At 49.7% G+C, this 25,518-nt stretch overlaps 1 protein-coding gene and 1 long non-coding RNA gene across 4 annotated transcripts in view; one reads left to right on the top strand and one right to left on the bottom strand.

The window, feature by feature from the left end:
• CRYBG2 (crystallin beta-gamma domain containing 2) overlaps positions 1-22,932 on the top strand; it is a 37,234-nt gene extending 14,302 nt beyond the window's left edge. Inside the window, exons 1-20 of one of the 2 annotated variants that reach the window (XM_072609458.1) lie at positions 1,494-1,519; positions 5,082-8,346; positions 9,122-9,169; positions 9,548-9,663; positions 9,953-10,082; positions 12,636-12,775; positions 13,037-13,163; positions 13,557-13,592; positions 14,268-14,404; positions 14,720-14,846; positions 15,087-15,226; positions 16,247-16,373; positions 17,061-17,093; positions 17,686-17,798; positions 18,247-18,376; positions 19,857-19,996; positions 20,617-20,740; positions 21,074-21,232; positions 22,485-22,644; positions 22,733-22,932. In XM_072609458.1, coding sequence (XP_072465559.1) covers positions 5,146-8,346; positions 9,122-9,169; positions 9,548-9,663; positions 9,953-10,082; positions 12,636-12,775; positions 13,037-13,163; positions 13,557-13,592; positions 14,268-14,404; positions 14,720-14,846; positions 15,087-15,226; positions 16,247-16,373; positions 17,061-17,093; positions 17,686-17,798; positions 18,247-18,376; positions 19,857-19,996; positions 20,617-20,740; positions 21,074-21,232; positions 22,485-22,644; positions 22,733-22,821 — 5,277 coding nt within the window. In that variant the 5' untranslated portion in view covers positions 1,494-1,519; positions 5,082-5,145 and the 3' untranslated portion in view covers positions 22,822-22,932. Of the gene's footprint in view, positions 1-1,493; positions 1,520-5,081; positions 8,347-9,121; positions 9,170-9,547; positions 9,664-9,952; positions 10,083-12,635; positions 12,776-13,036; positions 13,164-13,556; positions 13,593-14,267; positions 14,405-14,719; positions 14,847-15,086; positions 15,227-16,246; positions 16,374-17,060; positions 17,094-17,685; positions 17,799-18,246; positions 18,377-19,856; positions 19,997-20,616; positions 20,741-21,073; positions 21,233-22,484; positions 22,645-22,732 lie in introns of those variants that run through there. The other variant, XM_072609457.1, reaches the window with a different exon arrangement.
• A 1,555-nt stretch (positions 22,933-24,487) lies between these two features.
• LOC140504470 (uncharacterized) overlaps positions 24,488-25,518 on the bottom strand; it is a 7,937-nt gene continuing 6,906 nt past the window's right edge. For both annotated transcript variants that reach the window (XR_011967115.1, XR_011967116.1), the window contains exon 3: positions 24,488-24,892. This is a non-coding gene — a long non-coding RNA (uncharacterized lncRNA). The remainder of the gene's footprint in view (positions 24,893-25,518) is intronic.

Below are 25,518 nucleotides of genomic sequence, written 5' to 3'. Positions count from 1 at the left end.
CACTGATGGTAGAAAGCTCAATCCAGGAGAAAGACTGATGCAGCATGTCCACCATCGATTGTCCTCTCTTTCTGAACTTATGGTCTTCAAATGCCATAGGAGCTTTTCCTCCAATCAGACCTTCTGTCTCTTTGCTTTGAGGCATTAGCACTCTCAGGAATAAGAGGCCCATTAAGGGGATAGCGTCCTAGTGAATCAGTTCAGTCAGCTTGGATTAAAACTCAGTGAGAAGATGGAACACAGTAAAAAGGATGCAAATTTTTCTTGGGGCTCAAGGAGTCCTGTGCTTAGAGATTACTGGGCCAGGCCCAGATGGCCCCCCTTTTCTCACCACCCACTTCTTTGAAGGCCAGCTTATTGCCAAACAGATAGAGGCGTCAGGCTTGGGGCTAGGTCCATATCCCCTTTTTATTTCCCCCACCCCCCAACCCTAGCATCTAGTCTGACAAGTCCTGAGGCTGAGACGGGCTTTCCACAGCTTCTTCTCTGCCCTAGACCCTTTCATCTCAGCCCCTCATAAAATACTGACTCATGTCTGAGGACTGTCAAAGCAGGGTCAAAGTCCCCGAGGCCCCCGGCCAGCTCTGGAGGAAGGGGATGGAATGATAAGATTCTGGGGGCAGGAAAAGGATATCCCTGGGATGGATCTGAGAGACTTTCTGTAGGAATGATTGAACAAAAGAATGAAAGGCAGGTAGAGAGGGAAGAGATCAGAACTAGATCCAAAGAGGCAGGAAGAAGAACCAGAAACAGAGTCAAGCTACTTCTGTCTGACTTGGGCCAGGGGGAGGACAAGATGATCTCTCAGAGCTCTTAGGAACTGGCTAGAGAATGGTCCCTGAATTGCATTTTTGACTTCTCAATGGGTGGGGCAGGGGTGGAAGATGGGAGAGAACTTGGAACTGAGAATAATTTTGTTTTTTAATTAGAAAAAAAAAGAGGATCCCTAAAGGTAAGAAAAGAAAATTACCTCCCTGGGACAGGTCCACCCTGAGTTAAGCAAACCCAATATATGGAAATCTAGATTTAGGGGAAAGATAACAGGGAGTAGTGGATCAACGATGGGCCTGGGCATCAGGAAGCCTTGGGTTTGACTCCCTCCTCTGACATACTGGCTTTGTAATGCCCCAGAAGTCACTTATCCTAGAAGATTAGACGTTATAGAACAGTTGCTGATTTGCATTGATTTGCAAATCAGTTTTCTTAAAGAAACCAGGAGTCTCCTCAATGAACTCAAAAGGTCACTCTAGACAATCAATAATGAAGTTAGGGAAAGAATTCTTTAATTCACCTCAGGATCCTCAAGCATTGATGTCTATGGAACCTTTAAGATGCCTCTTGCTTTCATCATTTTTGTTGTTCAGATGTTTAAATCATGTCCAACTCTTTTTGTGACCCCCTTTAGGGTTTTCTTGGCAAAGACACTGGAGTGGTTTGCCATTTCTTTTTCCGGCTTTTTTTACAGATGAGGAAACTGAGGCAAACAAGGCTAAGTGATTTGTTCAGGGTCACACAGCTGGTAAGTATCTGAGGCTGAATTTGAACTCAGGTCTTCCTGACTCCAGGCCTAGAACTCTATTGACTGTGCCACATAGCTGGCCTTGGTTTAACTAAAGTTAGCTTTAATATTTGCAAAACATTTTATAAATATTATCTTATTTTATCCTCCTAATAACCCTGAGAGGTAGGGGCTATTATTATAGCCACTTTATAGGCACTTATTCAGGGCCATACAGATACTAAGTGTCTGAGACAGGATTTGAACTCAGGTCTTCCTGATTTTAGCACTCTATCCATTTTGCCACTTATTTACTTTATGGGGAGGCAAAGTTGTGTGGTGGAACGAGTATTGGTTCAAAATCAAAGGCCCTGGGTTCAAATCCCATTTGTGCTATTTGCTTCCTGTGTGACCCTGGGCATCTCTCTAGCCTAGTTAGGGGTCAGACAAAATGCCATCTAAAGTCTCCTTCTAGCTCTAGCTTGCTTCAATTATATTTCTTTAGAAGCTGAGCCATTGTGTAAAGGTCAAGTTCTCAGAATGGAATGGTACTAGCAATGATAATTCACACTGATCAAACTTCTCATTTAGTCCAGATGACACACCCAGAAAGGAGGTAAAAACTGGTATTATTATCCCCGTTTTTCAGATGAGGAAACTGAGGCTCTGAAAAAGTTAATTCGGAGTTGTCCAGTGGCTCAATGGCATAGTTTGTTAGTGTGTTAACAATGTTTCTTTCCTACTGTGTGGGAGGCAGTGTTGCAGACCAAAGACTGCCCTCCCGGAGCTCACATTCCATTTAGAGGAGGAGATTTTAAATTGGGTTTCTTGAGTTTGTTTGTGGTTTTGTTTTCGATACTTCTGTTACAATAGAATTGGCTTCCTTTGTAACCCTGTGGATTTTATTTTCTTTATTTAAAAACCTTATTGTGAGGGGCAGATTCCTCAGACCCTGTCCAACGGGTCCAGGACCTAGTAAAGGTTAAGAACCCCTGATTTAGAAAAACCACAAGCATTCCGTTCTGCATTTTATAGATGAGAAGATAGGGGAACAGAGAGGAGAGGGGTCACATCGCACAAATAATAATAGTCTTAGCTGACATCTACATAGCGCTTTGGGGTTTTTGAAGTGCCTTCACATACTTTGTACCATTTGAACCCTACAACAATCCTTGAATGCAGGCAGATCCCACAGGAATAATTTCCATTTTACAGATCAGGAAACTGGGGTTGGGAGGTTAAGTGATTGGTCCACCGTCACAGTAAATGTCAGAGCTGGGATCTGAACTCAGTTCTCCTGATTCCATGTCCAGTACTTTCTACCATGTCAGTATAGGTACAACATGGATATGTGTGTGCCAGGAGGAGGTCACCTGAAGGGGAAAGCATGTACATCTATATGTGGGAATCTGCTTGTGTTTACCAGCTTAGTCTTCCTTTTCTGTTTATTAACCCTGGCTAGGATTTCTGCCCTGTCAGCCCTTGGGGGCCTCAGACACTCACTAGCTGTGTGACCCTGGCTGAGTCACTTAACCTCTGTGTACCTCAGTTTCCTCAGTTGTAAAATGGGGATCATAACTACACCTACCTTGCAGGGTTGTTTCAAGAATCAAATGAGATTATATTTGTAAAGTGCACTTAGCACATTGTCTGGCACACAGTAGGTAATCTATAAATGCTCATTGCCTTCCTCCACTCCCTCCCCTTTCAGCCTGACTTTGGCTCCCTCCCTTCTTAAGTCTGTAGCTCTCCCATCCCTGTTCTTTATACCTGAACACCCAATCACCACTCCTACATCTCCCTCTGTGCTAGGTGGGCTGGCCTCCTAATTTTACCATCTCATCCAAGGTTCTTCCATCCATATGGATTCTATTTCTGTCTATCTTTCAAGGTCACGCTCAAAGTCCACCACCCCCAGGAAGCCTTTTCTAATTGAGAACACATTATGAACATCACTCTCACTCTCTAATATGCCTCCACTACAGAATACTGTCATCCTGATCCATATCTGGACACAGAACCCTGATGGCACTGGAGGAAAAGGTGAGGCTGGTGACTTTGCATAGCCCTGCCTCACTTCAATCCAATTCACTTGCAAGTCATGACATCACCTTCCCAATGTCACGGTCCTCTTTGAGAATGAAGGGCAAACAACAAAAACAACTGTCTTTTAGCAAAGTCCAGTTAAGAAAAACCAACTGAGTCAGTGACCATGTCTGACAGCATAGGCCTTGCCTCCTGCCTATCGTCTCTTGCCTCTCTCTGGAGCACAGGGAGTTACAGACTGCCATCAGTCTTTCGAAGTCAAGGCTGGGCATTGCCTTAGGGCTGAGTCTGGTACTTTAGGGGCATGTGATGTTATATACATTGTAACAGTGTTGTGACCATGGGGTAGATTGTTCTCTTGTTTCTGCCTCAGCACCGATGTGGCTGCTTGTCTCCTTGGAGTTCCTCGCATTTACTGTTTCTTATGATGTACAGTCCGTTGTATTCATATACCAGTTTGTTTAACTGGTTCCCAATCATCGGGCACCTACTTTGTTTCCAGTCTTTTGCTACCGTGAAAAATATTGCTATAAGTATTTTGATGGATAGACAGACAGACAGACAGACAGACAGACAGACAGACAGATAGATAGATAGATAGATAGATAGATAGATAGATAGATGGGTAGGTAGGTAGACAGACAAACAAATGGATGAGTAGATAGACTGATACACAGACAGATGGATAGATAAATTGGTTTATTTGAATATATACACATACACATTATAGCTATATATTCATATATATATATGCATATACATATACATGTGTATTTACATCTACACACAAGGTTGTGGTATCTTCTCAGATCTTTCCATAGGCTTATGGCCTAGATTCTTCCTCTGGGATCTTCTCCTGCCACTGTTTCTCTTCCTCCAATTCTCTACCTTTTATCTTTTCCTTGTTTTCCTCCTGCTTCTTCCCTCTTCCTCTGCTTGGCTTCTAAGTTCATTTCAACTCTACCCTCCTAGGGATCATAGGTCATTGACTAGCTGAACTAGGAGGGCCCTTAGAACACAGGACGTCAGAGCTGGGAGGGCCTTAGAACACAAGATGTTAGAGCTGGAAATAGCCTTAGAACACGGGATGTCAGAACTGGGAGGGCCTTAGAACACAAGATGTTAGAGCTGGAAATAGCCTTAGAACATAGAATGTCAGAACTGGGAAGGCCCTTAGAACCTGGAATATCAGAATAAGAGGAGACCTTAGCTTGTAGCATGTCAGAGTTGGAAAGTTCCTTAGAAACCATTTAGTCCAACCTCAACATTTTACCAAGGAGCAAACCAAGACTCAGGGAGATGACCCTGACTATAGGCCAAAAATATGTCTAGGAATGGAACATTCGCCCAGCCTTCAGCCCTGGAGGAGGTACCTCAAGTTGGGGGAGGATGAGGCTATTTTACAGAAGGGCCGGTCTAAGCCATGTCAGTTATTAACATTAATTCTATTTTTGGAGGAGGAAACATCAAAGAGATAAAGTGACCTGAAGGCTGTGCAGGGGAAGCACCAACTGACCAGTGCCTCTCTCCTTTGCAGTGTTCTGAGCGTGCTGGGCAGTGAAGAGACAAAGAGCCCTCCGGGCACAGTGCCAGGCCCTGGCATGGAGGAGGCAGGCACACACCCGGTCAGGCCAGAGTCTCGTGTGGTGAGTGCCACCCTGACCTGGCGGCATCGGCCCCCTGCCCAGGAGGAGGTCCGGCACCGCTTCCATAAGGTCTCCCTGGTCTCACAAGGTGGGAGTGCTACTCCCAAGGAAGAATCATATGCATATACCTACCATCGAGAGGAAGTCAATGGAATTACCACATGCGAAGAGGAGACTATGAATTCTCAGGGGCCCAAGGTCAGAGTCAGAGAAAGGCACGACCCACCTGATGACCTAACTCCGAGTGAAACAAAGAAATTCCTCAGTCATGAGCCCATCTTCTCCAAGATGTACACACCACTCCCTAAGGACAAGAGGCAGCAGGGGAGACCAAAGGAGGCCCCTAGCCAGGTCCACAGTGATCCCCCTAGTCCTCAGGCAGAGATGTCAAGACTTAGTGTCTCTGCTGGCACCAGGGCAGAGGGTCCAGTGGCAGGGACCCGGGAGGCAAGCCCTCACCCTGTCCTAGGCTCCTCCAGTGAAATCTTTCGGGGCTCTGAGGAGCGGCGAGTGACTCGTACTGTGCGCACCACCACAATGGTGGGAGGGCGTGTGGAGAGAAGGACAAGCAGTAGTAGCAGCTCAGTAGTGACTGGGCCCACAGGTACTGAAGGCCTGCCTCGGGGCCGACACATAGCCCGAACAGTCCGAGCTGTTGTGGTAGGCCCTCGTCCTATGGAGTCCCCCTCACCCAGTCGGAGCCAGGCCCTGGAAATCCTCACCACTCTAGTGCCCCCTGAGCCTCATCCCCCAAAAGCTGAGACCCTGAGATGGAGTCGGCTACCCCAGGCCATCCCCAGATTCCAAGGGCCTTCCTCAAGCCAGGGGGGAGTGCCTGCGACTCAGGGACAGCCACCAAAGTTTGGGGAGGCTAACCGAGAAGATGGTAGTTCCCCCAGGGCTACTGGCATCATTGCTGAGGCCTGTTCTCCCAAAGAGAGGAAAGTATCAGCTACTAGGCTGTCTGAGTCTGGAAGTGGTCCAACTCCTCTTGAACTTCCTTCTCAGGGTCCCCCCCGCAGGACCTCAGTTCCATCTTCCCCTGGACCCCAGCCCCTAAACACCTTCACTGCCCCAGAACTCACTACAATGTGTCATGGTGCCAGCGTCAAGCTCTCCCTGGAGTCTAGAATACCCCCTTCCCCATCACAGGTGAAGAGTGAGGTTGTCCTGAGCTCTGGAGCTCCCCAGGACTCATCCTCCAAGAGGACTGAAGTTGTCATGAGTTCTGAAACATCTCTTGCACCATTCCCCAAAAGGGACAAAGTTGTCCCAGAACATAGACTTTCTCTTACTCCATCACCCAAAAGGAGTGAGATAGAACTGGGTTCTGGAGAACCTTTTGTCCCATCTTCCACAAAGACTGAAGTTGTTCCAGGCCCTAGAGTCCTTCTTGTCCCCCCCTCAATGAAGACTGAAGTTGTTTTGGGCCCTGAAAACCCCCTTGGCCCACCCCCAGTGAAGACTAAGGTTGTCTCAGACCCAGGAGCTCCTCTTGTCACCTCCTCAATGAAGACTGAGGTTGTCTTAGGCCCTGGAAACCCCCTTGTCTCACCCCCAACAAAGACTGAGTTTGTCCCAGCCCCTCTTGTCCCACCCCCAGTAAAGACTGAGGTTGTCTCAGTCCCTGAAACCCCTCTTGTCCCACCTTCAGCAAAAACTGAGGTTGTCCCAGGCCCTCTTGTCCCATCCCTAGTAATGACTGAGGTTGTCTCAGTCCCTGAAACCCCTCTTGTCCCACCTTCAGCAAAGACTGAGGCTGTCCCAGGCCCTCTTGTCCCACCCCCAGTAAAGACTGAGGTTGTCTCAGACCCTCTTGTCCCATCCTTAGCAAAGACTGAGATTGTCTCAGTCCCTGAAACCTCTCTTGTCCCACCCCCAGTAAAGACTGAGGTTGTCCCAGGCCCTCTTGTCCCACCCCCAGGAAAGACTGAGGTTGTCCCAGGCCCTCTTGTCCCACCCCCAGAAAAGACTGAGGTTGTCCCAGGCCCTCTTGTCCCACCCTCAGTAAAGACTGAGGTTGTCCCAGGCCCTCTTGTCCCACCCTCAGTAAAGACTGAGGTTGTCCCAGGCCCTCTTGTCCCACCCTCAGTAAAGACTGAGGTTGTCCCAGGCCCTCTTGTCCCACCCTCAGTAAAGACTGAGATTGTCTCAGACCCTCTTGTCCCATCCTTAGTAAAGACTGAGATTGTCTCAGTCCCTGAAACCTCTCTTGTCCCATCCCCAGTAAAGACTGAGGTTGTCCCAGGTCCTCTTGTCCCACCCCCAGGAAAGACTGAGGTTGTCTCAGACCCTGAAACCCCTCTTGTCTCACCCCCAACAAAGACTGAGGTTATCTCAGGACCTCTTGCCCCATGTCCAACAAAGACTGAAGTTGTGCTGGAGCCCAAAGACCCTACTGCCCTATCTCCCTTGGAGGCTGGGACTTCCCTCCAGCTTGGGCCCTCCCAGGTGCCTGCCAAGGATGAAACCAACCAGGAGTCTGTTAGAGAAGAAGAAGAAGTAGCTCTGACCGCTGACCTGGAGCTTTTCCTGGACACTCTACGGAACATGGAAGCCCCTGAGATCCTGCGCACCCATAGACTGCCACGGGCACCCCGCTCCTCCTATCTGACCATGTATGCCACACTGCCAGCCATTGATGAGGATCAGGCCTCAGCCTGGGCTCCAGAATCTGGGCCTGAGCTAGAGCCAGAACTGGAGCCAGAGCCAGAGCCAGAGCCCGAGTCAGATGAAGAGCTCGAGAACCCCTACCTCAGTGATGATGAGAAACTGCAGCGGCGCCAGGAGAAGGCCAGCCCTGGACAGGGATTCTTCTGGGACATTCGACCCTCCCGGAAGCCCCCAGAAACCCGTTCTCCCCTGGACATGATGAAGCTGCATGTGGCTGATGTTCAGGGGCCACAGGCCACAGAGCTGGGCCCACGGCGGGGGGCAGCTGGGGCTCCTCCTTCCCGCCTTGAGGGCAGCCTTCTGTTCAGAGGAGGGGAAATGGCATCTCCTGGCACTCTGGGTACCAAGTTATCTTCCCTGCAACCCCACGCATCACCTGCCCTGGAGAAGGGCCCTGGGCGCATACCCCTGCTGTCCAGCCAAAGAAAGCCACAGGTCCAGGCTGAAGCCAAGGTCTCCATTCAACTTCCTGAGGGCAGCAGGGTAAGAGAACTTAACAAAAATAACAACAGCAATCTCTAGCTGTTATTGTAGAGCACTTCAAGGTTTATAGAACCTCCTATTATTATCGTATTATAATACACTATTACATTACATGCAAATGCTATCTCATGTGATCCTTACAATAACACTGGGAAATAGGTACTATTATTATCCCCATTTTACAGCTAAGAAAAAAAGGCAGACAGAAGTTAAATGACTTTCCCAGGGACACACAGCCAGAAAGTGTTTGAGTTGGATTTGAACACAGTTCTTCCTGACTCCTGGTTCACCATTCTATCTACTGCACTGTATCACCTAGCTGCCTAATTTTTTTTTTTTTTTGGAGGTACTACTCTGGGTATTGAGCTAGCCATGGGACAAAGGGGCACAGGAGTCTGGGGAAAGGGAGTGAGGAACACTCAGCATGCCAAGGGGTGGGGGGAAGCTCACGTAATAGAATGAGAAAAGTCTTGGTTTACAAGACTTGGGTTGAAATCATGGCTCTGGTGAACCTCATGTTCCATCCTGTGTGACCCTGGGCAAGTCACCGTCCTTCATGGGCCTTTGCTTTCTTCCTCTGATAAATGAGGGGATTAGTCCAAATCCAGTGTTCATAACCTTTTTCTGTGTTGTATCTCCCTTGGAAAGCCTGTGGACCCCTCCTCAGAATAATAGGCCTAGGGAGGAAGGAGAAGTGGGGTCAGGGCTGGGGGGGGCCTGCCTACAGTGATCTTCCTGAACATCCTTTTCTTGCCTCCTTTCCTTATCTGGTTAGAGATGGGAAGAAAAAGAACAAGGAAAACTAAACACCAGACCAGGAAAGGTACTGAGGGTGAAAGGGGTTGATGGGAAGGCCTTGGGGGCTGGGACGGGGTTAGGGAAGGCCATCTTTCTATCTCTCTGGCTGCTTGGTCCACAGTGGACAATTTATAAATGCTTATTGATTGACAGATGAGGGCAGAGGGGAGTGGGCCAGTGCAGTAGGAGAGGGGACGGATCAGGCCCAGCCAGAGGGGTCAACAGTCATAAAGGTTAAAGGTCTGAGCATGATTGGATCAGTGGGCATAGGTCCAGGGACAAGGGTCAACGGGCTGGAATGAATCAGGATGGAGGAAGGGCAGGGAGCATGCACTACAGGGAGAGACGGTGGCCCTTTTGGGAAGGACTGGCCCATCTGTTGACCTTCCCTTCTCATCTCTAGATCATCCTCTTCTCTGAGCCCGGATGCTTGGGTGAAGCCCGGGAGGTCTGGGATGATGTCACTGATGCCACAGGCTGGCTTCCCCCTCCAGTGTCCCTCCGGGTGTTACGAGGAGGGTGAGTAGGGGCCATAGCTGACAGGGGTGTGATCAGGAGGGCTGAGGATAGACGTTATGCCTTTGGCTAACTCCCCTGGCATGGCCTCCTTGTCCACTGAGGGCAGGAGACGGATGAAGCCCCTTGTCTGCTTCCCCACCAGTCACTGATAGAAACAAAAGCACCAGTCTTGTTGCCACTCTCAGAACTGAATGGATTAGCCCAAGGATGGACTGGTCTTTGGGTCAGGCTTTGGAGGAAGGCCCTTGTACCCTATGGGCCCCTCCCCAGGTGTCCAATGTGCCCACAGGTGGATGTTATATGAGAAGCCTGGATTCCAGGGTCAGAAGCTGGTTCTCCCCGAGGGTGATATGGAGCTAAGGGTGTCGGGCACAGCATGGAGTCCTGTGACCATTGGCTCCCTCAGGAGAATCATCAGAGTGAGTAAAGCAGTTTAATGGAGGTGAGGGATGGGAGTTGGTCGGGGAGTATTCTTTATCCTTCCCCACCCTTCATCCCCCTGCCTATCCACAGAGTCTGGGGGATAGAGAGCATTAAGTCTCAGGATGATCCCCAAACAGTAAAAGACATAATCTCTCCTTAAAGGGAGCCCCAAGTCTGAACAGGGAGACATACTTCCTGTCCTTAGAGAGCTCCTCCTCTGAAGGAGGAGATATGACTCTGCCCCTCACTCTTTTAGAAGTAAAAGTTGGAATGGAATGGAGGTAGATGCAATTATTATCCCCATTTTACAGTTGAAGAAACTGAGGCAGGTGGAGGTAAAGTGATCTGCCCAGAGTCACACAGCTAGTAAGTGTCTGAGGCCAAATTTGAATTCAGCACTTCAACTGCAGGCCCAACCCTCTATCCGTTGTATCATCTAGTGCTACTTTGCCTGGCTGGAATTGGGGTGGGGTGGGGCATCTAAGTATACGAGCAAGGTTAAGGGGAGGAGGTGGTTCCTCTCCTTAACTGGCTGGAGTTAGGAAGAGAAGGAACAAGGATTTCAGGCTGTACACCATCAGATGCGCCCCCAGAAGTAATAAGGAACCACTATGGGCCCCAGACTGATGGAGCTAATTCAGGAAGTTGGGCAGAGCTCAGTGAGGGGAGGAGGTAGGGAGGAGGCCAAGGGGTCTGCACACAGGCCCTCATTGTTCTGGACTGGTCTGGGCTGGGCCTGAGAGAGAAACCAGGGAAGTTTTCAGGGGAAATCTGGGCCTGGAGGAAGGATCAGGGACACACTGTGATTGTCTTAGAGGCCTCCACGTAGTGACTCCCCTGTGTCCTCCAGATTCCAGGTCTGTGATAAAGTCCAAAGGGAGGGGGCAGGGCAAATCATTTACTCATTATCTGTGATAAACTTCTCATTTTAGAGGGGCAATGTGGCATAGTGGAAAGTGGTCAGGACTTTGGAGTCAAAGGTGCTAGGTTAGAATCCTGTCTCTGAAACTATTTGTGTGACCTTGGACAAATCATTCTCCCCGTGTGTAAAATGAGAATAATCCCCCTGGGGCTGTTGGGTGTACCTTGATTTTTATTCTTGCTCTATATCCAACTCAGAAGTAGGCATGGAAAGAGATACCAAGAGGGCTGTAATTCCTCAAAGGGCTTACAGTTTAGTTAGTACAGATGGCAGACTTGAGAGAGGGAAGATCCCATTCAGATAAGAAGATCAAGGAGAGTACATGGGAAAGGCATCACTTGGGTGGAACCTTGAACGAGGGAATGGTGCCCCAGGTATAAGGACTGTGATGAGCAAAGGTTCAGTAGAAGAAAATGAGGGATGGGTTTATCCATTTGTGTCAGTGAGGTTGGAAAGAATATAGCCAATTGGAGAGCGCCATCAAGTGTCCTGTGAACTGTTCCTCACACATCTCATTCCATGACCTGCCTATTGTGCAGGTTGTTTCTCCCAGCAGGATATCAGCTTCCTGAGGACAGGGACTGTTTCATTTTTGTCTTTATATCCCCTTGACACATTGTAGCACTTAAATTTTTTTACATTTAATTTTGTTACATTTTCTTCAATGACATATACACAAAAAATCTTAACATTTGTTTTTCAAAATTTTGAGTTCCAAATGATCCCTCCCGTACCTCCTGCTTGAGAAGGCAAGCAGTTTGATATAGGGTGTACACGAGGCACTGGAATGTTGGTGTAATTCTAGGAGTATGATGGAAGGGGCATTGATATCAGCTGTGTGACCCTGGGTGTGTCACTTGCCAATTCTGAGCTTTATTTTCCTCACCTGTAAAATGGAGCAGTGAGGTATAGTAAAATAGGTGCTGGATTTGGAATCAGGTGACCTGATTTTGAATTCCAACTCACCTTGCTACTTGTGCCTCTATAAATCTCAGTTTTCTCTTCTATAAAATGCATACTGTGTTCACTGTCCCGGAGAAATATGATGATCAAGAGATAATCAGTCAATTAATATGTATTAAGTGCCTACTATGTGTCAGGTACTGGGCTAAGAGCTTGGGATACAAAAAGAAGCAAAAGACAGGGAGACAATTTGCAAGCAGATAAATACAAAATAAACTGTATACAGGATAAACAGGAAATAATTCACAGAGAGAAGACACTGGAATTAAGAGGGCCTGGGGAAGGCTTCCTGTAGAAGATGGGATTTTAGTTAGGACTTCAAGGAAGGCCGGGAGGTCAGATGTCAGAGTGGAGGAGAGAAAGAGGTCCAAGCATGGGGGATAGCCAGAGAGAATATATAACAATAGCAGATAGGAAGCCCAACTAGGGCAATATGAGAAGGGGCCTGCCCAAAGGCCACGGGTCAGATGTGTACTAATCAAGGTGCCTTTCATCTGTCTGAGGAGCTCCTGACTCTGAGTCATTGGCTAGGCCTTTCAAAGGCCATCTTATCCATCCCCTTGCCTCTGGACAAGATGACCCCAGAACCAAGGCCCAGGGACCTGCTGATTCTCCTTAGAGTCTGAGCATCTTGTCTCCCTCTCATTCCCTCCGTCTTCCCTAGGACTATGTCATCCCCGAGATCAGCCTCTTCTCAAAGGAAGGCAATGAGGGTGTCCAGGTGAAGCTGACAGAAGCCTTGGAGGATACCCAGGGACAAGGACAGCCCTTACTTGCATCATCTGTTACTGTCACTGCTGGATTGTAAGATGGGATGACTCAGGATTCCATTCCCTTCCCATTCCTAAATTCCACCCATCTGCCTGAGTTCCTGCCCCAGAGAAGAACTCATGGGATGTGACAATGTTCACTTCTCTCCCAGACCCAGTATCTCCCAAGGGGACTCTTGGATCTCCCTCTAACCAGCCCATGATTCCCTACCTTGCTTGAGCCCCTGCACATTCTCTGGCTCCATGTTTCTGTATGTGCTAGGACCACATCAAGGACACTCTTGCCTCTCTCCAGGTGGTTGCTGTATTCCAAACCCTACTACACTGGGGTTCCCTGCATCCTGGAGCCTGGGGTCTATCCTACCCCGGAAGCCTGGGGTTCTTCTGACCCTCATGTCAACTCCCTGAAGCCTTTGAGACTGGTGAGGGCCAGACCCAAGAAAGCAGTAATCGTTAGCCTCCACTGTTACGCTCAGTCATTGCCCCTTCCTCTCAGGGAGCGCTAGGTCTGAAGAGGGATGCAACCTGATCAGCACATCAAGGGGGGTGGAGAGGGGAGAAAGAAGAAGGGAGTGGGGGAATTGCCTCAATGACAGTAGAGAAGCAGGGAGGGAAAGGCCTCTCTGACTGTGGGAAAAGCCTCCCAGGCAACATCCACTTTGTGTGATGGAAAGGCCAGAGTGAAAAAGGCGAAAGGTCAAAAGAAACTCTCTCCAGGAGTCAGCCCCCTAAAGAACTGGCTCTTTCTGTCCCTTCCTTGGCTTTGTCTCTGTTCTCCTCTTTCCAGCCTAGGATTTACTTTGTTCTCCCTACAGGGTTGTCCCACTGTGGAGAAGCCAGGGGAGCCCAAGGTAAGATCTAAAGCCTACCTCCTCACAGTGCCTCCAGGGACCTATTTTGTGGGAGCTGTGAGGAAGGTGTGACCAGGGAGGCCTTGGAGATAAGAGTTTCCCTAAAGGATGAAAGGGTAGGGGATTCTAGGAGTAAGGGGTCCATGGCCCTTTGGGGAAGGGTTTCTCCTGAGCCCTCTGAGACCCTCTGGGAAACAGCTTCTAATATACCCAACTCAGGCTTCAGCAAAAAGAATGGAAGTTTCCAATGGTTGACAGGGCTTAGTGGATACTCAGTGAGGATAAGGTCACTCAGTGAAAAGAAAGGGGATTCATTAAGGGAATCAATTCTCAGTGATGATAAGGGTAGGAGCTTGGTGTGGGGACAGGAGCATGCTAAAGATGGGAGTCTCATGAAGAGATATACCAGGTCAATAGGGACCTAGTGAAGGGAGTAGAAGCCTCAGTGAGGGAGATAAGACTTAGCAAATGGATGGGGAACCCATCCAAGGGTAAGGGGGATAGGGGTTCAGAGAGGCAGGATGATTATTCTGTATTGGAGGGTCATGGGAATCCTAGTTCTGGCCCTGACAAGGAGGCTGGAGGAGGGGGTAGATGCAGGACCACGGTTGGGGTCAAGACCCCAATGTCCTGATCCTCCCCATAAGCCTGGCATTCCATCCCCCCCCTTGCCAGGCCCTGGTGTATGAGGCCACGGACTTCCAGGGTCACTGCTGGGAAGTGAGCAGAGACATCTATGACCTGAGGAACCCAGAGGATGAGCAGAGCCCCAGCCTGGCCACTGTGGGCTCCCTGCGTATCCTTGGGGGCTGGTAAGGGGCTGGGGATCCATTCTCTTCACTCAACACCACAGAATGTTGACCTCTGACACCCCTGAACTTTCTTTACCCCCTCCCCACTTTCATATTGGCCACTTTTCCCCTCTACGTTCCTGATCCCTGGGTTTAGTCTTGGCCTCCTCCCCCCAGCCCCAAATGGTGCCCCACTGTCCTCTGAGCTCTAGGACCTGGATGATACTCAGTTCTAGTGGCACTAGCTTCCCCAGTGACCCTCCCTCTGATCACTTTAGTGGCAGAGGCTGTAGGGACTTGAAGGGAATCTGTCTGTCTGTCTGTCTCTTGACATAGCTGGGTAGGCTATGAGAAAGAAGGTTTCCGAGGACACCAGTACCTGCTGGAGGAAGGCGAGTATCCAGACTGGTCCCACTGGGGTGGCTATGATGAATCCCTGACCTCCCTGAGGGTCATCCGTACGGTAAGGGAGCATCTCTAGGGGTTATTTTGTCCATCTCCCTTCCTCCTCTTCACTTAGAGAGGAGGCTCTTGCCTTGTGTCTGGTTTCTCTTTCAGGGCATTGGTGGCGTTCTCATTGGTAGCCCATCTCCTTATAACCAATAGTTTTCTATTTGGGCCAGCATCCCCTTATAAGTTGGAGCTGTGGGGTAGGGGTGACAGGAATGGGAACTGGAGAGGTTGACTGTCTGTTTGTACTCAGGACTTTTCGGACCCAGCTGTGATGCTGTTTGAGGCTGCGGACTTTGAGGGACAGAGTGTGGGACTGAGTGAGGCACTGCCTGATGTGCAGCTGGCTGGACACGGCCTCACTACTCAAGCCATCCACGTGTTGAGTGGCGTGTGAGTGACCAGTGGGAATGTGAGGAGAGGGTACTTAAGTGGGAGGGACCCTGGGGGGAGGGCATGGACTGGCAGCATCAGACTGAGGGTGTCTGATGGAAAGGTGCCCAAAGAGGGGTGCATGGAAGAAAGACAGACAGATAGAGGGACAGAGAAGAGAGAGACAGGCAGAGACACAGTAAGAAAGAGACAAGAGGACAGAAAAAGAAGGGGGTCCTAGGGGTGTGTGTATGTGTGTGTGTGTGTGTGTGTGTGTGTGTGTGTGTGTGTGTGTGTGAGAGAGAGAGAGAGAGAGAGAGAGAGAGAGAGAGACAGAGAGACAGAGAGAGACAGAGAGAGACAGAGACAGAGAGAGGAGAAATAGACAGAGAAAGACAGAGAGGAGAGAGAAGTGCAAAGGTAGAGAGAGAGAGACAAATGTAGAGACAGACAAGCAGAAAGAGAAAGAATGAGAAAGGAAAGCTAGGGGATGCTAGGGTGTATGTGAGAGAGGGACAGAGAAGCAGAGAAAGAAAGAGAAGGTAAAAACAAGACAGAGACCGATGGGAGAAGAGGAGGGGGCCCTCGGGACATATGGTGGGGAGCATATTGTGGTGGCCATGGAACCAGGGATTGGGTTCAAAGCACTGGCTTTGGCACATCCTATCTAACTATTTTACCTTGAATGAGTTCTTTATCCTCCCAGAACCTCAGTTTCTCTATCTAACAAAGGGGACAGATAGATCTTGTACTACTCAACCCACATGGCTGTTGACAAAGCTTACATTGCTTAGAATGAGGAGTTCTCATCCCTTTCTCCATCCCCATGAACAGGGGCCCCAGTTTCTCAGAAGCTCAGTACCCTGGTTCAGGCTTCTTGCCCTATACTCTCCCCATATACACACACACTTCTGTATATGTGACCCTTGACTGGATACCATCGCCTTCTCTGTCTAACAATCTCAGGGCCTAAGGCCTACGGTCCCCCTTTCTCATGCATTCCCAGGCTCTCCCCAACTCACAGCCTCTTTTTGCCTATAGGTGGGTGGCCTATGAACAGGTGGGCTTCTCTGGGGAGCAGTATGTACTCGAGAAGGGTGTGTACCGAAATTGTGATGACTGGGGTGCTGGCAACAGCACCATCACCTCCCTGCAGCCCATTCTGCAGGTCAGTGAGATCTCCAGATGGGAGGATAAGAGAGGCAGCCCTCTTTGGTGGGAGGAGCAGGGCTGTGGGCAGGGGCTTTGAGGGATATTGGAGATGGGGCCTTTTCTGGTGGGCCAGGCAGGGCTGAGGGTTAGGGAGTCTCCAGGTAGAAGGGATGGAGTTGGAAGTTATGCCTTTGAGAAACCTGGGCTGGGGAGGAGGATCAATTTGGGAGGTGGACACTGCCTAATGAGCTGGGTAGGTAAAGAGTATGACAATGTGGAGAAGTAGATTGGGGAAATCCTGCCTGGTTGGAGGGCAGGGCCAAGGGTGAGGACAGAATGTCTCCGGTGGGTGGGGCAATGATTTAGAAAGAGCCAGAGGCTATGGAAGGTACCTCTTCCTGGGAACCCGGGCCCATTCAGTATGCTCTGAGGAGTTTGTTGGACAGGCCAGTGGGGACAGAGCCTTTGGTTTAGAGAGGGCCATGAGGTGGACCCAGATGAGGTAGGCCAGAGCTTCTCTTGAAGGGATGAGATTGGAAAAGAGTCCAAAGCAGGAAGGGGGCTCTGCTGTGGACAGGGTTCAGGACTGAACCTAGAAGGGGCAGCCAGGGATACTTCCTGCTCTTGGTCATGCTGGAGTTCTGGTTAAGCTTGGAAGCCCAATGTTCTCCTGGTCCTCATTCCTCCTTCTTATTTCTTCCAGGTTGGGGAGCACAACCTACATTTTGTCTCTAAGGTAAGGAAGAGGATCCCCCCTCATCTCTATCTCCTGGCTTCCCGGGCTTTCTTCCAGCCTCAACTACCTTCAGCAAGAAGCCATTCTGGACCCTCCTTCATCTTAATGCCTTCCCCATGAGACGGCCCTCGATTGATTGTCTCTATGCTGTTGGTCCATAGTTGTTTGCATGTTCTCTCTCATTAGAGTATGACTTCCCAGAGGGCAAGGATCCCTTTGGCTTTCTTTGTATCTCCAGTGCTTGGCACAGTGACTGACATACTGTAGGCAGTTAATAAATTCTTGTGGATGAATGGCACCTTCTACCCATTGCTCTTAACTCTAGCCTTTATCTAGGCACTGCCCTCCCCCATTTTTCTCTTTCCTTCTCCGGTGTCCTCCTTCTTCATTATCTCCTGATCAGAGAGGAGAGTGAGTTCAAATCCCATCTCTGTCACTAATGACCTGTCTAACCTCCAGTAAGTCATATCTCCTCTCTGGTCTTCAGTCTCCTTGTTTGTCAATGAGGAGATTACAACTGTGAAGTCTGTGGTCTAACACTCCATGTTTTATGGGCCCTCCAGCTCCAACAGCTTATTTTCTCTGTTCCCAGATTCAACTCTTCTCAGGACCTGATTTCCTTGGGGACCACATCTCTTTTGAGGATGACCAGGCCTCTTTGCCCTCCTCCTTCCAGCCCCAGTCCTGTCGAGTCCATGGTGGCAGGTAACAGAAGGGGCTCCTGAGAGAGAGGGGCCCTACTTTCAGGCTGGGGTTACAAAGGACTGGCTTCATGGGATAGGGGTGAAGAGGCCTCCCCAGAGTTTACCCTAAGACAAGGGGAGAAGAGATAGAGTATGGCAAGAGATACTTCCCAGGGAAGGAGATTTCCATGCTCTTTTTGCCCTGGTTCACCTAGAATTGGCTGCCCTTACACTAATCAATTCATTCTTCCTTGAGTCTGACCTCAATGCCTGCTACCAAAGGGTCAACTTTACTGAACAAAGGGGTGATAGAGAGCAGGGTGGCTGGATCCATGTTTTAGGATTGAAGATGGAGACTTTTCCTTCTCTGGGCCTGAGCTGGGGCCCTGCAGCCTCAGGAGAAAGACTTCTTGGATTCTCTAGTCTAGAGTCTAAGATAGCCAGACTGAAATGCCTCCTCATTCCAACAGCTGGATCTTGTTTGAGAAGCAGGAATTTGAGGGAGAACAGCATGTGCTCTCAGAGGGAGAGTTTCCAACACTAACAGCCATGGGCTGCCTGGCCTCCACTTCCCTGAGCTCCCTGCGAAAGGTCCCCCTGGTGAGTAACCACTCCACTCCCAAAGGCCCTGGCTCCCTCAGGAGGAGAGGGAGAATGATGTCACAGAACATGCTGAGCTGAGAGTCAAAAGACCTGGCTCAGTCACCTTGGTTCATTTTCTCTTTCCTTGGGTCTCAGTTTATTCACCTATGAAAAAGAGGGGGTTGGAAATTCTCTCTCACCTTCAACATTCTCTGTTCTAAGAGCCCTCTCAGCTCTGACATTCTGTGTTTAAGGCCCCTCCAAGATCTGACATTCTATATTTTAAGAGCCCTCCCAGCTCTGGTCTTACCTGTTCTAAGGGCCCTCCCAGCTCTAGAATTCTACATTCTGTGACTAATGTTGGAGGGAGACCTGCCAGGAGCAGTCTCATTCCTCACCCCCAACTTCAGAGAGGCCTTCTTGGAGGAGATGAGGCTGGAGCCCAGAGTCTTTTCTCTTGGTCCAAGGTTAGGGGTGAATGGACTGAATGAAGACATAAGGTCTACTCCCTCTAGGAACAGTATTGGGTCTAGAGTTGGGGCTTCCATTGGAGTAGACTTACATTGTGAGTAAAAGACCCTGCCTGGGCAGGGGGAGGTAGAGGAGAGGGTGGGGGTGGATGTCAGTAGACCTTCATTTTTCTAGTCCTGGCTGTGTGACTGTGGGCAAGTCACCTGAGGATCCAGCTTTCTCCTCTGTAACGGAGTAATCAATCATCTCTGCCTTATCTGGGTTCCCGTGCTAGGACACAGCTAGACGTAAAGGCATTCTACAAAGGATTATAGCTCACATGTAGTTAGTTTTCACAAAGCGCTTCCCTCATAACCACCCCATGAAGTAGGTGGCCTCATGCTGGTAATGAAGATGATGACAGCTAGCATTTATATCACGCTTTAAAGTTTGGGAAACATGCAAGGTGACTCAATGGATAGACCTCTAGACCTGGAGTTGGGAAGACCTGAGCCTTAGACCTTTAACCTCTGTCTGCCTTTAGTTTCCTCACCAGTAAAATGGGCACCTGTCTCCCAGGGTTGTGGTAAGGATCATATGAGACGCTTTTTGTCAGCACTTAGGACTGTGGCACATTCTAGGCACTTAAGGAATGCTTGCTCCTTCCCCCCTTTGTCCTCACAACAACCCTGGGAGATAGGTGTCATCATTACTCCCATTTAACAGATGAGGAAACTGAGACAGATAGACTTTACCCAGAGTCACATAACTAGCATCTGGGATCAAATTTCAATTCAGGTCTTCCTGACTCAAAGTCCACAGGGCCCCCCAGCTGCCTGTGCTACAGATATTACTACAAATCTACCCATTTTCAGGTGATAAAACAGAGGCTGAGAGGAGTTAGTGACCCCCAAGGTCATACCACTAGTAAGTGTGAGAGGTGGCATTAAACCCAAAGCCAGCATTGTTCCCACTATGAGTGGTGACTTTGAGCCCGATTCTGGCTCTGAATCCAGGGTCAAGTCTTATCCTATGCTTAATCCACCAGCATTTTTCGGAGCCGTCCATTTTCCTCTATGGGCTGGAGTGCTTTGAGGGAAAGGAGATTGAGCTCAATGGAGAAGTCCGGAGCCTTCAGGCAGAGGGGTTCAATAACCATGTCCTGTCCGTTCGCATCAAGGGGGGCGTGTGAGTCCAGGGAGCCCTTGGGTGGTCTGGGGTGGGGAGGACATAGGGAAGGAACTTTCCAAGGAAGCATAGGACAGGAGGGAAGGAGTATGTTGTGGGACACAGCTAGAGGCCGTAAGGGAGACGATGATGGAAGACAGGACCCCAAAGTCTGGGGGATTCCCAAACCTAGGACAGTGCCATCCAAAATATTCTCCTGCTCTATCCCTAAGGCTAAGAGAGGGTTCCACCACCACCACCACCACCCTGCCACCCAGAGCCTTTTTTAAAAAAATCACAGTAACTAGATTTTTGACTTCCCCAATGTTTGGGCCCTGTAGCCATCAAGTAGGGACAGGCCCTGAACCAAACTACCCCACATTAGGTCCCTAATCAATTAATACACATTTATTAGCACCTACTATGGGCCAGACCCTAGGCTAAGCATGGGGGATACAGAAAGAGGCAACCCAGTCTGATCTCCCAATCTCACCTCCCATGGGAGCCATGTCTGAGACAGGATGCTTCCATTTTGGTGAGAAAGAGAGCTGACCTCCTCCCCACCTTTTCCCACATGTCCATTTCCTTCTTCCCTTTTGTGCTGCTGCCTTGGTTTCCCCATCTTGGATTACGGCCCCCAGCTGGGTGCTATGTGAGCACAGTGATTTTCGAGGTCGCCAGTGGCTGGTGGGAAGCACTGAACTTACCAACTGGCTGACCTACAGCGGGACCCAGAGGATCGGCTCTCTGTATCCCATCAAGCAGGTATGGCCAAGGGCAGATATAACTGGTCTAGTAGTCTGTGTGGATTTTATGTGTGTCTGCCTGTGACTCTGTGTGGGGGTCTTCATGTCATGCTGTCTGTGACTTCTCTGCATATCCACATCAGCATGAAGGAGTGTGTGTATGTGTGTACCCACATGGGCATCACTGTATAAAGGAGGGGGTTTGTGGTGCCCCTACCCTGCTTATAAAGGTGAGGTTGGAGAAGGGAAGTGAGACTGGGGTCAGGGCTAACTCCAGGAATGTGAAAGAGGCCAGCGGTACCCAGGGAAGGCTCAGGTCTTTCCTCCTCACCCTGCTCCCCACTTTCCTTAGCGTCGAGTTTACTTCTGCCTGAGGAACAAAGGTCTGGGCAGGTGGTTGGCAGTGCCTGAGGACGTGGAGGACATGAAGGCTGGGAGGGTTGTGGTCTCCGAGACCCGAGCTGGGGGCAGCTGTATCTGGTATTATGAAGATGGACTACTGAAGAACCAGGTATGTGAAGCTGGGGACAGGGAGGCTGGGCATGCCTGGGGCCCTTGTCAAGGAAACCTGTCTCATAGACCTTTCCCCCAAGAAGTGCCCAAACGAATGAGATAGACCAAAGAGCCAGGACAGTCTGGCAGGGAGATTCCCACAGAATGTTAGCTTGCAAGATCGTGGTAACAGAAAGGACGAAGGTGCTGCTGTACTGGCTGGGGTGAGCTTAGGCCAATTACTCCTCCCATGAGACTCAGCATCCTATGGTAAAATGAGGGTGCTAGACTAGATCATCTCTACGGGATTTTCCAACTCTGACATCTTGTGTTCTAAGGATCCTTTCAGCTCTGACATCCTGTGTTCTAAGGGCTCTCCCAGCCCTGACATTCTCATCCATTCTTTAAACAAACATTTCTTAACCATGTATTCTACAAAATCCTGTTCAGTATGAGAACTGAGACAGACAGCAAGATCAGACTACCTTTAGAGAGTTTACAACCTCTTAGGGGAAGTCACACAAGCCGGAAGCATTCATTAAGGGACTACTATGTGCTAGTGACTATACCAAGCATAGAGATTGGGGGAAGGGGTATGTGTGCAAATACAAAAGGGAGGCAGCCTCTGATCTCCAGGAGCTGACATCCTATCAGGAGAGAGGACATTCTCCATGGCAAGCAAGTAATAAATCAATAAGCATTTATGAAGTGCTTGCTGTATGCCAGGAACTAAGATACAAAGAACTACAAAAAGAATCTGGCCCTCAAGGAGTTAGCATCCTTATGGGGGAGAGCCATGTATGAAAGAAATAGAAGGTGGCCTCAGCGGGTGAGTTAAAGTAGCTGGGGTATATGCGGGGGTGGGAGGGCCTTACAGAGGTGACCAAGCCAACCTCTTCATTGTATAGTGGAGGATCCTGGGGTCCAGAGGCGGACCTTGGAAGTAAGAGGCAGAGCAAGGATTCCAATTGCTCTGACTCCAATGCGGGGGAGTGGGGACCCGGAGGAACCTCTAGAGCTCTGGGGGTGCTTCCTTCCAGCTCTTCTGTGCTGTCTTCTAAGGCCTTTTTCCTGAAGTTCCTTTAGGCATTAACATTCTGGGCCTGGGGGATTCTTTCAGCCCCAAGAGTCTGATATTATCCTTCTTCTGGAGCTAGTATGGAGTGGGATTGTGAGGGCTTGGAAGGAGGTGGGCACCAGACAGTGCCCCAAGAACTTTCTTAGGACTTGGAGCCTTGCTTAGAGGATGTAATGGCTTCCTGCGGGTCCAGGTGGCCCCAACAATGAGCCTGCAGGTGATTGGGCAACCCAGTCCTGGATCCAAGGTGGTGCTTTGGAGTGAAAGCCGCCAGCCCAGACAGACATGGAATATCGACACCTCTGGGCACATCTGCAGCGAGATGTTTGAGGACAAGATCCTGGATGTGAAGGGTGAGGTGGGGGACCTTTGGAGGTTGTGGACCCAGGATTGGGAAGGCACTTCATCCTCTCACTGAATGACCTCCTTGCATCTCTCTAGGTGGCCAAGGCTATGACAGAGACCATGCTGTGCTGTGGGACAGGACTGAGGAAAGACCTTCTCAGATCTGGGATGTCCAAGTGCTCTGAGGTCCTTCACTCCAGACAACTTAGGGGATAGAATGGGGGGGGGTGGTGTCTGAACAGGGCCAGATGTTTGTATAGATGCTGTCTTTGTAATATAAGATGTTTTATAATGTCTCCCTGGCTCTCCTTGTGTTGTTAAGTCCCTGTATCTGATATTTGGGGGTGTCTTCAGTCCAGGTCCCCCATTTTGTGGAATTCTACATTTTCTCCCTGCCTCCCCACCCCCATCCTTTCCTGATTTTTGCTGCTGGGATCCCAGCAGACTCTCTTAGGAGAAAGGGCACTCATTTTAGCCACTAGAGGGCACCCGCTACCCTGTGTGATAGCAGAGGGCAGGGAAAAGCAGGGAGGGGGAAAAGGGAGAAGAAAGAAGGGAAAGGCAAGGGCGAAAAAGAGGAAAGAAGGAAAGAAAAAGAAGAATAAAGAAGGAGAAAAGAGGGAAAGGAGGAAAGAGGAGAAAGGGAGGAAAAGAAGGAAGAGAAGAAGGGAACAAGGGAAAGGAGAAGAGGGGAGAAAGAGAGAGGGGGAGAGAGAAAGGAGGATAGAGGGGAAAGGGAAGAAAAGGGAGGAAAGAAAGAAAGAGGAAGAAGAAAGGAGAGACGGGAGGGAAGGGGCACAGGAGAGACTGGCTTCTGCCCTTCTTTGGGAAGATGGCTGGCTAGGGCTCCTGCCCCCTTGAGGGAGCCCAGGACCTGGGGCTGGGACAGGCCAGGGGATACAGACTCTGAGCTTTCTGTCCATCTGTCAGTTCTTGCCAGGGACTCTCCACCGGATGCCAATCCTCCCCTCCCCCAAGTGCCAGAGAAGAACCTTCAGGGTGTGGTGGGGCCCTGGCACTGCCTCTCTCTGGGGAGCCCAAACCCTTGCCTTCAGAGATAAAAACCACCAGGGACTGAGGGGCCAATAGAATCTATTCAGGGGAGACTAGGATCCAGCCAGTCTGGGGTAAAAGGGGTCCAGAGGTCTGAGGGCTGGACCTAGAGCCTAACCTGCCTCAGTGTATGGGGATGGAGGTGAGGGGGGCTGGAGGTAGGGCATGGATTAGAGAGGGAAGAGAGGAGGACCAGGCAAGGGTGTAACCAAAGCAGAAATGGAGGCAGGGGAGACCACAGAGGCTTATACTATAAAGAATGGTCTGCCTCCTTCTCCCCCATTTCCTTCCTCAAACCCTTCTAAGGTGATTGAATGAGGGGAGGGCAGAGGCCCCGGCTGTCAGGATGTTTCCCATGGCTGTCTGTCTGTGGGTACAGCTGTTTGACTGTGGGTTCATGGCTGAGGCAGGATTTGGGGGAGATCAGGAACTCCAAATTCCTAACTCTGCCTCTGACTCACTGTGTGACCTTGGGCAAGTCTCTTTATGTCTTGAGGCCTCAAGAAAAAGAGAACCCTAGACTAGGGTTCTCAAATCCTGAGAGTCTGTGAGGGGATTGAGGATGAGCTAGGGGGTCTCTGGAGCTCTGTCTGCTTCTTTCCCCTGTCTAGTAAGTTCTGAGAAAGGGACATGGCTAGGATATGGTGGGCCCACAGATCAGGGTAACCATGCAAGGGGGGTGGGAAGGAAAGAGGTACCTCTGGGAATGCTATCAGAAGCTGCTGGGCTTGGGCTGGGGATGAGTGTGGGCTTTAAGGGGCCCCTGGAATGGGGGGATATGACAGGAAGATCACACACTCAGGGTTTTAATAGCTTTATTGAGTCAAGGGTCAGTACTTTGTTCTCTCATCACTCTAACCCTCAGAGTATTGAGGGAAATACATCCATGACCCTCCATAACGGGGAGATCATCAGAATTCCCAAGGAGGCCGTGGGATGCTCAGTTGAGGTGGGGGGTTTGGGGATGTACTGATGGTAGCCAAAAGGAATGGGTCCTCAGGGAGAAGGGGAGGTCGGTGCTGGAGATTGGTTGAGCAGGACCCAGGCTGATGGTCTCCATAGTCTAGGTCCCAAGCTTCACTGCAGTTGAAAGAGGTAAGTGAGGACTCCTGTGAGGATGAGGATACTCCAGGTATAGGGTCCATGGAACATCTGGAATGACCCGCTTATAGTTGGTGTGGTTGTTGAGGTTTCGGTGGAAGCCTGTGGAGAATGGACAAGGCCGTGATAAGTGGGGAGACCAAGAGCCAGAGCCCACGTGCAGCTCCATGGGAGATGCTCCCTTTAGACAAAGGCCCATGATGCTTCCTCTCATCCAGAAGACTGAGGGGACTAGGTTGGTCTGATTAACCCTCGTTTCCCTGCAGCATTGTTAGCCTGAGCCAAATTCTTTCTAGATCACCTGTGAGATATTCAGCCCATTTTTCTGTCTTCCCACTTCCCTAGCCCAAAGAAGAAAGACTTTATCCCCAAACCTTCCATTTTGTTTAAATAATGAAAAAGCCCTGAGAGAGACACAAGGAGAACATGCTTCCCTTTTGGGGTCTTTTAGAAGCAAACACATTTTGAGGTGAGGACGCTCAAAGTAGTAGGAAAAAAAATTAGAGCTAGAGGCTTGGATTTGAATCCTGCCTCTCTGCCTGTTTGACCGTGGGCAAGATACTCTTTAGGTCTTAGATTCCTATCTGTAAAATGAGAATGCTAAACTAAATGATTTCTAAGGTCCCTTACAATTCTGTGATCATGAAGTAATTTGGGAAGGAGCTCAGTGCACAAAGGCACTTTCCAACATAAAATATTAGAGTTGGAAAGTGTAGAATATGAGTCAA

Source organism: Notamacropus eugenii, chromosome 5, assembly GCF_028372415.1.
Source record: "Notamacropus eugenii isolate mMacEug1 chromosome 5, mMacEug1.pri_v2, whole genome shotgun sequence".
Taxonomy (NCBI): domain Eukaryota; kingdom Metazoa; phylum Chordata; class Mammalia; order Diprotodontia; family Macropodidae; genus Notamacropus; species Notamacropus eugenii.
This window is presented reverse-complemented; position numbering and strand designations above follow the sequence as displayed.